General features: G+C 45.5%; 3 protein-coding genes across 4 annotated transcripts; 1 reads left to right on the forward strand and 2 right to left on the reverse strand.

The window, feature by feature from the left end:
- Positions 1–237: 237 nt before the first annotated feature.
- LOC147258627 (uncharacterized) lies at positions 238–8,671 on the reverse strand. The gene is made up of 9 exons (XM_086208579.1): positions 8,468–8,671; positions 7,575–7,798; positions 7,373–7,474; positions 6,767–6,868; positions 6,059–6,172; positions 5,159–5,267; positions 2,626–4,178; positions 1,531–1,614; positions 238–959 (listed from the first exon to the last, which is right to left on the reverse strand). The coding sequence occupies exons 1-8, from the start codon at positions 8,562–8,564 to the stop codon at positions 1,600–1,602; spliced, it is 2,316 nt and encodes a 771-aa protein (XP_086064705.1). The 5' UTR covers positions 8,565–8,671; the 3' UTR covers positions 238–959; positions 1,531–1,599.
- A 165-nt stretch (positions 8,672–8,836) lies between these two features.
- On the forward strand, positions 8,837–14,488 carry pdf (peptide deformylase, mitochondrial). The gene is made up of 3 exons (XM_086208582.1): positions 8,837–8,945; positions 9,332–9,927; positions 10,055–14,488. The coding sequence occupies exons 2-3, from the start codon at positions 9,366–9,368 to the stop codon at positions 10,210–10,212; spliced, it is 720 nt and encodes a 239-aa protein (XP_086064708.1). The 5' UTR covers positions 8,837–8,945; positions 9,332–9,365; the 3' UTR covers positions 10,213–14,488.
- spata2l (spermatogenesis associated 2-like) lies at positions 10,697–15,848 on the reverse strand. 2 transcript variants are annotated; one of them, XM_086208580.1, is made up of 4 exons: positions 15,704–15,848; positions 14,053–14,419; positions 13,645–13,938; positions 10,697–13,140 (listed from the first exon to the last, which is right to left on the reverse strand). In XM_086208580.1, the coding sequence occupies exons 2-4, from the start codon at positions 14,413–14,415 to the stop codon at positions 12,172–12,174; spliced, it is 1,626 nt and encodes a 541-aa protein (XP_086064706.1). In that variant the 5' UTR covers positions 14,416–14,419; positions 15,704–15,848; the 3' UTR covers positions 10,697–12,171. The 2 variants fall into 2 exon arrangements, with proteins under 2 accessions (XP_086064706.1, XP_086064707.1); XM_086208581.1 differs by having other exon boundaries at positions 15,659–15,708.
- Between the last annotated feature and the right edge of the window lie 717 nt (positions 15,849–16,565).

Genomic DNA, 16,565 nt, shown 5'->3' on the forward strand with positions numbered 1-16,565 from the left:
TATTCTATCATACTATTGAGTGGGACACACTGCAGAGCACACACACTCTCCTGCCGGGACAAAGAAAACTACAGTGAAAGCATACCTCCGTCATCTGTGACGGACAGTAAGAGGATAAAATAGCACCAGCCGTGTCTTTCAACTAAGATCCATTCTTGTGACCAAGGATTTGTCACTTGTGGACCCTTTTATTTTTCCACCGCTCCAAAACAGCAAAAGTGCACAGTCATTGTTGTCAACTCCATCAAGAGGGAAGGGAATAACAGCTTGCTTCCATAAATCAGCCTGGTGGGGCGCCATGCTGTCAGGATGGTCAGGGTCAAAGCAAGAGCACATTTAACGCCAGTGAGGAACATTTCACATACTGGACAAATATATATATAAACTCTATATACAGGAATTCCTATACACTTTAATCAACTTGCAGGGCCCACGAATGAAAGAATGAATTAATGAAGTCTCTTCTTCCCTGTATAGCAAATAATTTAACTTAATCATCCAATGTGCTTATGTCAACTGTTCTTGAGTCATTCACATCAATAAAAAGGGTTCTTGTCTTCAGTTCAGGATGTATTCGAGGGTCCATGTCCTCATCAATGTCCTGATCAAAGTCTTTGAACCAGTGTTCTCATTTTCCATCCACTGTATAAACTGCTGTTGTCAACAATTCACCCCAAAAGCACCATGCAGACACACGAGCAAACAGAGGAGGGTACTGTTGACATCCGTGATGACCCTTGGTCATACCGGTCACATCTAAATCTGTACACAGTCACGTACAACGAACAGGTGGACATCGGCTATCATGTTGTACCACTGGTAAGCCCACCATACAGAGACGACTTCTCCTGAGCGAACTGGCTCGTTCTGGAATCAGGCACTGAACTGGCCAAAGACAAGCAGATGTGATTCCCAGGGGACGGTCCATAAAGCACAGGTCCCCGTCTGACTGACATCAGCTGAAAAGGTGGCAGGCAAGAGGACACAGCCGGGTCTTTGTCTTTATACTCACGCAGTGCAGTACAGCTGAAGTTTTACATTTGGGAATACGTTGAGTTTTAAAGTTGCAGTTTGTATGTTACCTGAGCTCCAGAGAGAGAGAGAGAGACAGACAGACAGACAGAGTGAGAGAGACAGAGAGAGAGAGAGAGTGAGAGAGACAGACAGACAGAGAGAGAGAGACAGACAGACAGAGTGAGAGAGACAGAGAGAGAGAGAGTGAGAGAGACAGACAGACAGAGTGAGAGCGACAGAGAGAGAGAGAGTGAGAGAGACAGACAGACAGACAGAGTGAGAGAGACAGAGAGTGAGAGAGTGAGAGAGACAGACAGAGAGAGAGAGAGAGAGACAGACAGACAGACAGAGTGAGAGAGACAGAGAGAGAGAGTGAGAGAGACAGAGAGAGAGAGACACAGAGAGAGACAGAGAGAGAGAGAGAGACAGAGAGACACAGAGAGAGACACAGAGAGAGAGTTATTTTAATAATCTTACATCCCTGCAGCATAGTGCACAAAAGGGAGGGACTGTCACCTTTAGGAGAGAAAGTGATGAGTCAGAGCTGCACTCCCTTTTGAGTTCATCCCTTTAAAAACTTCAACTTCAACCAAGATCAACCTAGAACACAACAACAGAAAGGAAACACAACTCAAGGCTCTTTCAAGAAGCAGATTGAGATTTTCATTCAACGTCTGTTTTTATAAAAACAAGTCGAACTGAGAAATTGTTCAGGGTTGATACAGAACGCTCCTCAAACTTCACACGTTCGAGAAACCTGCTACAGTCGCTGCCACAGTAAAAGCTGCCCACAACACCGGCAGCTTTCAAGAATGTGTATCAAAGATCTTTGAAATGAGTATTTTCAAGTGGCAGTTTTAAATATACAAGGTCATGTAACATGTAACAGACTTCTTCATGCACAAAGAACAATAAACAATCTTTTCCTCTTCAAAAGTGCAATCAGAATCTCAAGCGCTCTATAAATAGAAAGCAAAAATACCGCAGAATAAAATAAAATAGAATTAAAAAAAAAAGCAAAAATACCGCAGTTTCAAACATTTCTAAATTCTGTAAACCCTTGTCTTTTTATCATTGTAAAAAATGAAATAGAATAAAAACAGTATTGCTAGCATGATAGGTAGACTTTTCTGGTCTCTGTAGGGTTGCCAACCGTCCCCTATTAGCCGGGAAGCTCCGTATTTGAGCTAAAAGAGGTGCATGCGCGTCAAATACGGGGCTTCCCGGCTAATAGGGGACGGTTGGCAACCCTAGGTCTCTGGCCCCTTTAGCTTGGTTTTGCTAAACATACTGAACGCACCATGACAGCAGACAAAGCACGTGAGTTAGTTGTAAACTTTGCTGGAAACCAGGTTGGCAGTTAAAACGATGCGTCTACCACATACTTGTGTTACAGACAGTTTATGTCCCAAAATGTACACAGACATAATCATCGATGCAGCTTTAATCTCTGCCCCTAGAACAGAATTTCCATGTTGTCTGAATCCTAATTTCTATGATGGACCAAACCAAATGTAACATTACCACTGGGTTTAATATCAGCTCCTTGTACTTCATTCCAGCACAGAACTCTAGTACTCTAGTACTCGTTTGTTTAAAATATGCTCATACAGCATTCTTTTTTTTTCTTATGCGAGGCTTGTACTCAGTGTCCGAGTCAGGAAACTCCTCGCTATCGCTGCTTGAAGAAAATAAATGTGCTATGAGATCAAAAGAAGAGTCCGTGTCCTCCTCCTCGGGCTCCTCGTTGTTTTCGTGACTGCGGCCTTGTTCTGCACACACTGTGGTTGAGGATCGGCAGTTGGTCAGTCTGTGACACTCCTGCACGCTCAGTCTGGTGAGCATCACATTGGGCTGGAGCAGCTTTGACTGCAGCTGCACCTCCTGACCCTTCTGCGATAATCGGAGCTGCTGGTCTATGTGAGCTGTGACAGCCAGAGAATCAGGGTTGGAGGCGAAGGAGACGACAGAGGGGCAGAGTAACTGCTGTGGACTGGGAGAGACAACTTGTCCAGTAGGCACTTGCTTAGCAGTGCAGTCTGATGCCAGAGTCCCTGACAGAGCAGTAACATCACCTGCAGGAGGTCCAGAGACACTGAGCTCATCAGGTACGACCACAAAACTCCTCCCAAAGGTAGTCAGAGTGTTTCCTTCCGAAAGATTCTGACTGACTTCCTCTGGAGCCTGTGAGTGTCTGCTGGCAGCATGAACTCGCATGAGCTTTCTTGACAATCTGGAGCTGGACTGTGGGACGGTTGGTGGACAGCTAGCTGACACAGCCACAGGAGCTGTCTGCACTTCGGCCATTGTGCTCAGAGGCTCTGTTGATGTTATAGTTTCTGGCTGGATGAACGTAGAGTTCCCTGATGTACGTGAGGAGGTTAGTACTCGAGGACCTGAGGCAGAAGACATGCTGGAGGGATTTGAAGATCCTTCATGGGGTTTTAAGACAGGCCAGATTCCTCTGATGGAGGTGATGTCTATCAGTCGGACTACCGGTGACAACAGAGCAGGTAGTGCAGTGTCTCTGGATGAGGGGGGCTGGAGGACAGAGTCCATTTGAGGGCAACTGCTGGAGGACTCAGGATGCCCAGGACTTGGTTTTCCTTGCTGAGATCCCTGGATCACTGTCAGAGGATGATTGGGGGTCTTTTGTTGGTCTGGAGGGCCTGATGTGAGGTTGGAGGGAGTGAGGTCCTGTGATGAAGAGGTGGAGGAAGACAACTGGAACAGTGGCGGGGACAAAGACACATTGGCTTGAAGCAGCAGCTCCTCTGAGCACTCGTCAGGACACTCCTGAAGGATGGTCCTCACCCATCGCTGATGTCTGGAGCAGAACTGAGGGGAGGAACCACCTTCACTGCTGCTCTGACTCATTCCCTCCTTTTCCTTTTCGCAGCTCTCTTCCTCTCTCGTGTCACCCTTCTCTCCTAAAACTTGTCCCACGTCTCTCCCCGGCGCAGTCGGTGCACCCACATTAGACTCCATTGTCTCTATGTCACCATCCTCCCTCAGCGCAGGAGACACATCAGGAGTGAAGTCATCTCCCCTGCTGACCTCTGACCTGACCGGAGCCTTTGAAGAGCTGCCACACACAGCTCCACAAAACTCTGTTCCACCATCTGACGCCTGGGAAACCCTGACAGTACGACAGGAGGCAACATCTGAAGGGAAAACCACAATTAGATCGTATGTTGTAGTGGAATCGAGCTGCCAGATTGAGAAAAACATGGTTATGTTATTCATGTATTACGTAAAACAATCCTGTGGTTATCAATGTTTTGAAACTTTCATTTATTGAGGGCCTCTAAATCCTCCTACCAGAGGCAACAGTCATGCTGTGCAGAGCAACAAACAACAGTAAGTCCAAGCACATAGAATTAAACAAACCTGCAAAGACAAATACGGAGCGCATGCCTCCACCAAGGAGCCCGCGTGGCACAGCATGTAAATGTTGTATCACTAAAATCCGCTCAGGTTTCCCGCTAAAAATGTTTTTCCTGGATGATCCACCTGACACCTGTCTATCGCTGTGCTCCCCTTTTTCATGAAGAGAACATAAGGAGCTCAGTTTTGGAGTCTACACAGGTCATGTAATGCATGATGGGATATATGCTTGATTGGTGACCGTCAGCTTTGTACTTCTGTTCCTGTGGCAGATTTGGACAGTCTGAATCATCTACAGTGGACATCATGACGCTCAGCGTACACTCCAACACCGGCGCAAAAAGACAAAGTCGCGATAGGGGAAGTAGCGCCTGATTTTGTCCACAGTCTCAAACTCATCTCTTTCTACACTTTGGAGTCATAAAGAAGCGATGCGGCAGTGAAAAACACCTTTTTGAACTCAAGACAACTTTTTAAAAAGGCAGAAAATCTTTTTGAGTGAAGTCTCACTTTAATGAAACTCAGTTAATGGGGAACTAATGGGCCCAGGAATAATTTGCAAATGGGTAACTGTTGAATTTACAACATGGATGGCAAAACAGGGAGGTCAAGGTGGTGTGAGTTGGAGCGATAACGAAAGGGTTCTTGTTGCTCACTTAACAGTGATGGTCACGGAGGGCATAAATGACAAGTTAATTATGTCTCAGCTCTCTTTTAACGAGGATTAATACATGAACTCTCATGGACGTGAAGTTACCACAGCGCAGAAGTTTCTTCAGAGTAGCGGCGATGGTGGCGGAGTCAGAGGTGATTACATTCAACAGCAGCCGCTCCTCCTCAGCTACAGGACCGTCCTTCTTCAGGATCTAAGACACACAATCAGAAACATTCGGCGGACTGACCACTGCGGTTCTGTGGAACCAGGTTTTCACCACTTTACACATGGAAGTCAGTTTTTTTTTCGGGGGGGGGGGGGTGTTGGGAATTCTCCTGCATGACTGAGAAAAGTTCTGTAATGCTTTAATGGCTCCCGAGGGAGCCGTGTCAAATATGTCAGGCTGTACGTCTGGAAACGAAACACATCTGGAGATGTTGAGTTACAAAGAATTGTTGCTGTTCTGTGGTCAACGTAGACACCAGGGTAATAAAGAAAAAGAATGCGTGGAGGAGGAAAGACAGTATCTCTGGTTTTACTGCATCGATGGTGTATTTTTACCCCGAAAATGAACGTGATGCCTGTTCGACATGCATCCATCCACATGTTTTCAGCTCCCATCTGATTCCAGAACACATCTGTTGATGCGGAGTCCAGCACCGGACCCTATTTACTGATATATTACTGTTATTATAGTTGTTGGCATTATGGTGAAGGGCACACCAAAAGGCACCAGTAAAATATCCACAAATGCATAAAACTTTAACACCTTCCGATCCCGCACAAGTGTTGGAGTAGAATCGGGATCAGTACACGGATCAGCACCGTCATTCCGATATCCGATCTGTGAATAACTTCAGCCGGTCTGATAACATCAGTATGGGCACCCAATGTTCCTTTAAATATTTGCTCTATGTCAGCCCAGCACCCACCTCTTTGGCTCCGATGTGCATTCATTTTAAAACACACCATCCACAACACCAGCAAGCACCCAACACGCACCTTATCAATGTAGGTATCTCTGGGCAGGACGGCCCCCAGCCGGTGTAGGTAGTGCAGCAGCCTGTCCTCCACTCTCTGGGCGTAATGTTCACCATACTGCTCCTGCAGCTGATTCTACAGGACAGGTAGCATGTTACATTTAATCTGCAAACAGCCCTGAATCACACTTTAATGATTTTATTCTGGTTTTGATTACACATTCCAAAAGCCACAAAGCGTGACGGGGTGCATCATCATCACCAGGAGGAAATAAACTGAGTTGCATAGTGGTTCTGTTATCCCAGCGGCTGTCCACTACAGCACCGCTTAACACCGAGTCAACATGTCTGTTTTCTCTTTGCCCCGGTGAACGTTAATACCTCAGAGCCAGAGGTTTGTCTTTTGTTGTTGGTGGTTTTTTTTGGCTCTGGACCAATTACACTCCAGCATCTTGTAAATGTTGAGCAACAATGTTCCCACATGTTTTCCCACAAGAGGACATTAGATGCAGTTGGCCACAAACATGTGTTACATAATCAGGTCTGCATTTGCCTGGAGTACACGTGGATTCTTGAGGAAGTGTTGGTGTGTGGGGCCTCCTGCTGGACAAAATAATACACACAAAAACTTCAGGTAACGTTTGGTCAGTACACTTTAATACACCGGAGACATACAGCAAACGCTATCACGCTCTCCTCACGCTGTCGCACCGCGGTGACGTCAACTAACCTGAATGTAACCTTCACGTTTGTCTTTGTCCATTACAAGCGTTTGTGCCAGAGTCCTGAAGTCCAGATGATTCTTCCTCATGAGGAACATTTCACGTTGGCTCTGCGAAGCAGGAAAGACGAGACAAAGTTGTACGCATGTGATTGAAAATGTCATGAAGGCCGCAGTTTGTCGAGGTATAGATTACAAAAAAATTAGTTGGGTTTTTTCAAAGGCTTGCTTCTCTAATATTTGTAACCATTTGGTTTACCAGTTCGACGTGACACATTTTAACGTCTAAAAATACAACGATTGCTAAAACTACCCTCCAAAATCCCCCCATTCACTCTGTTTTGATATTTGAAATTTCTGAAATGACCTTCCACCCTCTTGATCGAAGGACTTTACTGCCATCACTTAAATCTGAGCTTTTTATTTTTAGCCACCGGGACGTTGACGTATTCAAAGGTGACATATAGAATCCCCTCAGGTAACAATTGCTTCATCCCGTCTGCTGTCAGGCTACTAGTTGCTAAGAGTAGCCAGCCAGCAGCTTTGCTATTGCTGATCCCCCATAGAATGTCATGTTTGAGTGATTTTACACCAGGCATAATGAACTGCACTCACACACTGGTCTTGGTATTGAGGTAGTTTACTTGGGAAGAACTGGATGATTTTGAACAGAGTATCCACCATGCCTCGACCTTCCCTGAGCATCCACATGATCACCTGGAGAGACAAGAGAGACAATCGCCATAAAAAAAATAAATAAATAACAGAACACTTGAACAAACATCACCATAGAACAACAGCATCTCCTGACGAGTACCATAGTCTTCAGGCCAAATAAGATCTTCATGTGTTTGACTGGCGCCACCAGGCTGGGCAGGAGTCTGTAAGTGGCTTCCACAAACTCCATCACTCTCTCAAAGTGCTCCACGTCCCGGTTCTTCACGACAGAGTAAATCTGGGCCGATGTGACACGCAGCCTCCACGAATCCTCCAGGCTCAGGGGCTGGGAATCCACCTCTGGCCAGTGAGAAAAATCCACAGCTGTGGAGACAACAGCCAGCTTGTCACACCCAACAACTAAGTTTATGCTTCAAAAGAGGTGCAGAGACAAGTACCCTGGTGTGTGTGTGTGTGTGTGTGTGTGTGTGTGTGTGTGTGTGTGTGTGTGTGTAAAGTGTAAATAAGTACAATTTGTGGAATTTTATTCTGAATTAGTTAACTTTATGGCCTTTCAGACAAAAAAAAGCAAAGAACTGCCCCTGGGTATGTCATCTCCTTCTTTATAATCTTATTTTTTTGTGTACCTGTATCGTTGAATATGTGAAAGATAACATTTCAATGTATTTAAGGAGGTCATTTTATCTCTCATTGAGTGGCCAATTGATTAATCTGTTCATTCATTCATTCATGTTTTATTTAAAGCCTGTGGTACTTGAATGATCACTTGCGATTTGCAAAACAGCAAATACTTGCTGGTGTCCCTACTATCTGTGTTAAAACACGTTTTTATGAGTCATATCTTTTAGATGCTTAATTTTAAATACAGAATTTTTAATATTTTATGAGCAAAGAAGAGACTTGAGTAAACCTGGGCCATCATTAGAAAGGGCAATCATGTAATATGACTCCTTAAAATCCATCTAATAGATTGTAATGAATGTGTCACTGGGTGAATTCAACAACTCCATGAGGTCAAAGTGAAGTCATTACCTTGATGTACATCCATCATCCTGTGAGCCCACACATACTCTAATATCCACAATGGAAACTTTGGATAGTTGTGTAAAACTTCACTATTAGCCTCCATCGGGCTCAAACCTCAGGCGGGTCTCGGGGTGAAACCATCGGGGATCGCATCTCTGAGCCCTTCAATCTACCACCCATAATACAGATCCCCGACCACCCGCCCAGCTGGACATGTACCGGCAAGTCGAGGATGTGCTACTTTGAATATGAACGTTTCAAAAGTGTCTGTAGTGTTGTTTTCAAAATAAACTTATTTTTAAAGTAACAGCACAATTGTTTAACCATGCGGCTACAGTATGGCTTTTATTCTGAAGATCACTGTTTTTCCCTAACCCTCCGAACCGGAAGTATTTCATGCAGCCTCTGACCGAGTTGTCTTCTTCTCCTTCCCCGTTCCACTTTCTGCTCTAATAGTCCTCTTCTTAAATCATGGAAGCGTAAGGTAACCTCAGACCCTTCACAATAAAACTTCTGGATTTACGTTGTCGCAGTAGACTGATACAAACAAGCTAACTCCTGCGCGACATAGCCCGGTCGCTAATGAATGGGTGCGCATGTTTCATAATACTGCGCTACTCCGCCGGCGGTGTTTCACTGAAAACCTGCAAGTACTGAGTGGGAGAAATTGTTTCAGATCTCATAATTGTTTTTTCATAAGCTCAATTTACACATGTACGGTGCTGCTTCGTAAAGAAGTACAAGTTAGCTCACGAAACTCAGTACATTTTACAATAACAGTATAGTTCACCTGTGTAACATAAAATTTGGACACTTATCTCCGTGAAGACATGCCCGGACTACCAAATGAATCACTTATTCTTTGTACAGCGTCGTGTGACATCATCCCACCTGCAGCTCCACCATGAACAGGACATCGCGTCTGCTTCGGCTCTCCTGGGTGGGATGGAGACTTTGTGCATCCAGAGCCCCTTCAAACACCTCACCTCCTCTTTCCACACACTCCTACTGCACCAACGTCAAGGTTCGCTCATACGTTCAATACTTGAAACGCAAGATTAGAGGGCCACCCAGTCCTCCATACAGTCACGTGTGTCAGGTAGGGGACCCAGTGCTGCGGTCACATGCCGCCGCTGTTGACCCCTCAACCATCACAGGCCCTGAGATCCAGAACATCATCAACACTCTGGTGACAGTGATGCGCAAATTTGAGTGCGTGGGACTGAGTGCACCTCAGATCGGGGTGCCACTTCGCATCATAGCTGTGGAATATCCCCAGAAGATGTTTGAAGAGAGTTCACCTGTGATAAGGAAGAGCCGCGGCCTCTCCGTCCAACCACTGAGGGTCTTTGTCAACCCCCAGCTGAGGGTGCTGGATGGACAGAGAGTGAGCTTTCAGGAGGGCTGTACAAGCATCCGTGACTTCAGTGCAACAGTTCCCCGCTACCTGTCGGTGGAAGTATCCGGTACGCCCCTTTAGATGACAGTCCTGATGTGTCTCCTCTGCATCGGCGCTTAATTTAATACAAAATCTGCAAATAAATATTTTTAAATGATAAACAAGTCCTTCAATGCTGTCATGTCTCCCTGTAGGTCTGAATGAGAAGGGTGAAGCGGCCACTTGGCAGGCCAGTGGTTGGTCAGCTCGTATCCTCCAGCACGAGATGGACCACCTGAATGGCGTCCTCTACATCGACCACATGGACAGCAAGACCTTCATCAACATCCACTGGCCAGAATTCAATGAGTAGAGAGGGAAGACGACCGCTGGTCCTCAGAGCCGACTGCAAATATTACACGAGGATGTGAAGAAGTCAACGAACTTTCTCTGATCACATGTTGTTGAAAAATGGTTTCTTGAGCTTACAAATGGTTTGTCACACCTCCATCGCTTTTTTTTTTTGTGTGACTCCAGAATGCCGGAAGAGCCGGCCATGTGTAGTTAGCTTAAAGCTAATGGAGTCCTACTATCACCAACTACTGACAACGGTCAGTTTACGAACTTTGAGGCTCATCATCCAGGATAATCCACACCCTCTTCATCCAGCCGTAGGCTCACTAATCCATAAACACTGTGGTTCGAACTAGAAACAAACTAATCAGAACCTCTAAGTGCTCCCTCACTCTGGCATCGAACTCCTAGATCAATATTGCGATTCTAAATGGTTGTGTGATTTCCGTGGCGCGTGCCAGGCTAATTCATGGATGACAAAACACACATTTAACGCAGTAAAGTGGCATCTGGACCCTTTTTACTGGAGTCTGTTCAGGCAGCATACACAGGTGAAAGCATACTTCCTGGTGCTTGGCAACAAATTACACTTGAGTGACACGAAGAGTGGGTTTGCTGCGGTATGAGAGTAGCGTGGTACATCCCAGAAAATATCAGAGTATTACACTGTCCTGATGAGTTACATATTACAATGACCCTTCAAGGGAAGAATACTGATTTCTTTGATTTAGTAATATGGTACAACTCCATACTATAGTGAAGGTACATGGTATGATAGCCAGCAGTTTTACTACCACATGTACTGCTGTAACAAAATAACCACAAATTCTCACATCAACAATAGAGCTCAACAGTGAGAAGTATTCCAGAAGTCCCAATAATTTTCTCCCCTGGCATTCCGACGGATCACGATTGAAGGAGCGTCAATCGTGAAAGCCGCAGGGCTTGATGACGTCCGCGACGTTTTATGTCATCTGCGTTACGATTTCTCACACGTCTCTGTGATCGCTCACCCTCAACGGCGGGAAAACGACGATGCTTACATGTTCGTTTCAGTTGGTACAAAATCTCGTGTAAACTTTTTTTTTTTCTCCTACATAATTCTGACACTAGTAAGTATCAGCTGTTGGCCAAATATCATCAGAAGATCTATCGGGCATCCCGACCTGGAACCAAGTCAACCGGCAATCAGATGACTTTTCACCAAAAAATATTTTGATTAATTGCAAAAAGATAACAAGAACAGACTGTGAGCGTTATGACCTGAAAGCTACAGGAAGTAGACACCTCATAAGGCTTTGCTGTAATAAGAGGAATTACAATTTGTTACCAACAAACCATCTTTGTTGTCCCCAGCTGCTCATCACTGATGTCAGTTCATGTGTAATATTCAAATATTGAATGTTTCTCATCAGTGAGGTAACTCATGTTACAGCAGTCAAGTTCCCCGCTGTAAAAAACACTTCCACGGTAGCGATGCACACAGCCGGTCAGACGTCACTGACCACAAGTGTTGATTGTGGGTACTGTAGTTCTGTATTGGTTGAGGTTAATTATTCTACGGTAGTTTGTAGTTCTAGGTAAAATTGTCGATACAAATTGATTTCCTTAAAGTTAATAAACAAGACTTGAAGAAGACGCCATCGTTTCACGACGCGCTCTCAGGCGGTTGGGAACTCCTCTACGGAGAATCAGACAGGGATTTACACTCAGGTTAGCACACTGTTGAGCTCTAGGACTGATGCTTTTATAAAAGAGGTCATGGTAAACATGGCAACTTACAGAATCAAAGGGGGTCGTAGTGAGAGAGGCCAAAGAGAAGAAAACACTCAATACTGCATTTTAGATTCAGTGGAGGCAACATTTGAGCTCCTGACTCGCTGTGCTGTAGTCAAAGAAAGAATTGTCTTCACAATGCAGGTTTAAGGCACTGATTGAACTAGCTGTGCCTCACTAGTGCGACACCCACAGGTCCAAGTCACACGGAGGATGACTGATCAAAGGTCTGGCCACAGGCACATATTACAGGGTTTCTGTACCAACAATCATTACAGTACTCATTCCCGCAGTACCTGCACAGCGTCAGGGGCTTCCTAGAACACGGCCTGCCGCAGGAACACACTCCCAGCTTTTTGATGTTGTGTTCAGTCTGACACAGTTCCATTCCACTGCAGGAGCCAGAATGAAAAACGCTGCAACTGAGACAAACAAGATGGGGGTCAAGGCGGGTGACGTCGCAGCAGTTGTGGTAGCTGATTGGGTGACGGGTTTGGACTGTTGATTTAGGGTCGTCAAGTAGCAAAATGGAGGTCATTGCTGCAGAGCTGCTGGTGAGAGTTGGCGAAGAATGTAAAGCTCCAGCTCCGAGACTGCGGCTCTCAGCTGATTCTTCTGTCTCGACGATGTCCAGCACTCGATGACCCTGCAGGGAGCAGTGCTGAAGCAAGGCACAGGTGATATCATGGAGGGTGTTGCATTCTAGACACTGTCTTGGGTATAGATTAGGGGCCTGGAGACAGATGCAAAGACTAGCTTCAGCCCTGCTCTTGCCGACCCTCATCGATTCTGCCTGCGGACTGCAAGACTGGGCGTTGGCTCGGTCAAACATGGCCTCCTCACCCAGACACCTGCCATGTCGTGTGCTGGCTGACAGGCTTTCTGATGTGCGTGACAGAGGGGGGACATCACTCAGCTGGCAGTTGAGTGTTGAGATGCAGAGCTGGGCTGTGGTGGTCAGAGAGGAGGACAATGCACCATTGCTCTGGACTTTGACAGGGGGGGACACCCATGCTGAAGAGTGGCACGTCTCATCCTCGTGGACAGCCACCTCCCTCTGTCCCCCATTAACCTGCTCATCGGTGTAAAGATCCACATCAGATTCCCCCTCAAACGGCTCCATCAGCGGCTGCCTGACCTCCAGGGTCCTCTTGGTGTTATCCATCGCGACCTGAAGAGACATCCGGGACGTGAGTGTCCGACAATGTCACATGGAGGAAGTTATTTTGTCAGTTCTTTAAAGGCAGATATTCATGTTGCCAAGGTCTGGCTGACAGGAAAATTGGGTCTCATTGACTTAAATCAAATTGCTCCTGATGTGCTCTATTTGATGGTTGTGAGTTGGTGCTATATAAATCAAATTTGACATTACTTTAACAAGATGGTTCCCCATTTGTAACCAATTTGAGGTCAGTTAGGGGGAAAAATGAGACTTGTTTTTGGGAGGAAATGACTGACTGGGACCCAAAGGATTTAAATCTTTCTACACTCAACTCCTGTTCTCTCTTAGCAGGACAAACAAGACACTTTCAGAGTTACGGAAGAAAATTCATCTGTGAAAGTGGCTTCTTTCATCCAACTTGAAAATAAAATATGTCTCAGGGACAGAACGAAATCATCTCAACTCACACAACATGTGGTTCTACCTCAACCCCCCCGAAGGACTCATTCATACCTGGATGCTGTGTCCTCGCTGCCTCTCCCTGACCATGCTAAGCTCCCACTGGGCCTCACCGCCATGCTTCCCCAGGGCCGTCAGCAGGAGGTGACATTCGCAGCGAGCCAGGAAAAAGGCACAAGCCAGGCAGAGGAATTCCTCTAAACAGGTAGAACTACCTCTGGGGTACTGGAGGTGAAGCTGCTCCCGGCGGGTTGAGCAGGTTTGGTACCCCAACAAGCCGAAGAGCTTTTCAATTTGTGTTCTCGACAGCACCGGTTTGATGAAGTGTGTGAACATGCCGGAGTACATCTGGGAGACGAGCAAAGACAGGAATGAATGAGGCTGACGGTCAAGCAAGAACACTGCATGTAGCATCAAAGCCAACATGGAGAAAAACGCAGATAGACTCTAAACGAAACAAACCTTGACAACTTTGTACTCCTCCCTCCAGGGGCCCAGGTGCAGGTTCAGGGATGCTTGTTCCAGGACCTCAAACGCTCTCGCCAGACCTTGCAGCCCTCCTCTTGTTTTGACTCGTCTGCCGCCGACTGCCGATGTTGCTTTTATTGACGTCTCCACTTTGAGCGACTCCTCCATCACCTTGAGTGGATCCAGACCCAGGCAGTGTATCTGCTGAGCATCTGCATCCCTAAGCAGCCCCTCCACCTGCTTCCACATCTCCTCATCTCTACATGCCAGGCTGGAGCCCCGCCCCAAAAGCTGCTGCTCCAAACTGCGCTCATACGCTGCCATTAAATGTCTGTCTCTCTCCCGTGAGATGCTCATCTCTCTGGATCAGGGGGACAAAAGCGGACATTGAAATAAAGGTTATGATTGTATGGAATTTTATAACTCATGACCCCCATGCCAGAGTCACCATAATTACTGTCATCTTTCAATGTCACATTCAAAGTTCAGAGAGCAACGTTTAAAGTCTTCATGGTTTTGTTTTGTTTTTGTTATTTTATTGAAATAATTAATTTGAGTTGCGATTACAGTGGCACGATGGTGCAGTGGTCAGCACTGTCACCTCACAGCAAGAAGGTTCTGGGTTCCAGTCCTGACTCCAGCACAGGATCTCTCTTTGTGGAGTCTGCATGTTCTCCCTGTTCCTGTGTGGGTTCTCTCTGGTACTCCAGCTTCCTCCCACAGTCCAAAGACATCAAGAGGGGACGAGGCTGATTGATACTCTAAATTGACTGTAGGTGTGACTGTGAGTGTGAATGGTTGTCTGTCTCTATGTGTTGGCCCTGTGATGGACTGGTGACCTGTCCAGGGTGAACCCCACCTCTCACCTGAAAGCTGCTGGGATAGGCTCCAGCCCTGGTCTAAGCAAGTTATTTTTTACTAGCAATAACTTCGTCCACATACCTCAGTACATGATACTTGAAAATAATGAGATAAAAGTGAAAACTGAACTGTAACTGGTTTTGGCTCTTACAAGACAAAACAAAAGTGAAAGGAAACCAAATAATGAGCCACAGTTTTATTTGACTTTTCAACTGAGTTCATGTGAGAAAAACAAAAGTTGTCAGTAACTTCTTCTAACATGAGCCAGACTCAACCTGTTACCAGCTAAATTTACAAGTGGACAGATTATTCTAAATATCTTTACAAGTGCCTCACACTGATTGTTATTCATGCCTGGTAATATATAATACACGACATTTCACGAATGAAAACTGGTTATTCATTAGGATTCAGGAAGTTTCAAGTCAGTTAGAAGCTGTTGTCCGATAAAATAAAACAATTCACCAATCAACAAAAAATAAACTTTACGAATTTCACGATAACTTCCTTATGAGAAGTTTAACGTCAACAACCCACGGAGCTAAAAGGTGTGAGGCGAGATTAATGGAGACCCCGCGGTCCAGGAAGCTCAGGGATCGGCTACACGATGGTGTTTTCCGCCTGTCACTATTCTGAGTTGCTTGAATTCTCAATACAACATAACGTTACTAGCATCGGAACTTAGCTAGCTTTACTTAGCAGCAATGCTAGCAGCGTATGTAGCTTGGTCAACATTTACCGATGTTCAAGCGTTATCTGACAGGAAAGAGGAGTAGAAACCCACCAGCCACTATCTTCAGACCACTTCCAATGTATGGTGGAACATTTCCGGAGCCGCACCGTGGTGGTGGAGCCGTTCGTTTGTCCGGGCGAAAGTAAACATTGTCACGTGGCACGGGCTTTCCCTGTCTCTAAAGGGTGCGTTTAGTTGTGTGCCCGGGCGGGCCGGATAGGCGGAATGTAATTCGAGGATGCGTTTCTCGGTCTGGTAGTAGGCCAAAAAATCCCCACTAGATGGCGGCATTTTATGTCCTGTCTTTTGCAGCCTCGCCTCATGTCACGTTCAATCATAATGGAGCACGCTAGAGGGAGCTAGAGAACACATTCCTTGCTTCATAAAAGTACTTACACTTCAATAAAGAAGGAGAAAATGTATATACTTAGCAAAACTAGAAGAACTGATTCAGTTCCATCAAACAGGTTATATAAGAGAGTTAAAAAAAAACAAAAGAGCAACCCCCGGAGGAACATTTCTGGTGGCTGTTAGTTTTGCAAAGCTATAATTCTATTATTCTGCTCAGATGCACCAAAAATAAGATAAAAAGCTTTATAAAGATTTTTAAGAGCGAACTTTATTAATCCTACAACAAAAGTGAGTGAACAGAATGAAATATGAAAGTGAAAATATACAAAAGGATAATACTGAAAATATTGTAAACATTGCCTTTGAACAGTGAACACACTTTACTTTTTAGAAATATAAGATAAATAATAGGGTCGACCCTAAATATGGATGTGTATGGATGGATACCTGTCAAGTAAGTGCAGTTACTGTAACTTGATCTGAGTAAGCCGACAGTAACCTGTACTCTCTCTCTCTCTCTCTCTCTCTCTCTCTCTCTCTCTCTCTCTCCCTCTCTCTCTCT

The sequence above is a fragment of the Aulostomus chinensis genome, chromosome 7, assembly GCF_037954235.1.
Source record: "Aulostomus chinensis isolate RoL2024-O1b breed Wild chromosome 7, RoL_Achi_v1.0, whole genome shotgun sequence".
NCBI lineage: Eukaryota > Metazoa > Chordata > Actinopteri > Syngnathiformes > Aulostomidae > Aulostomus > Aulostomus chinensis.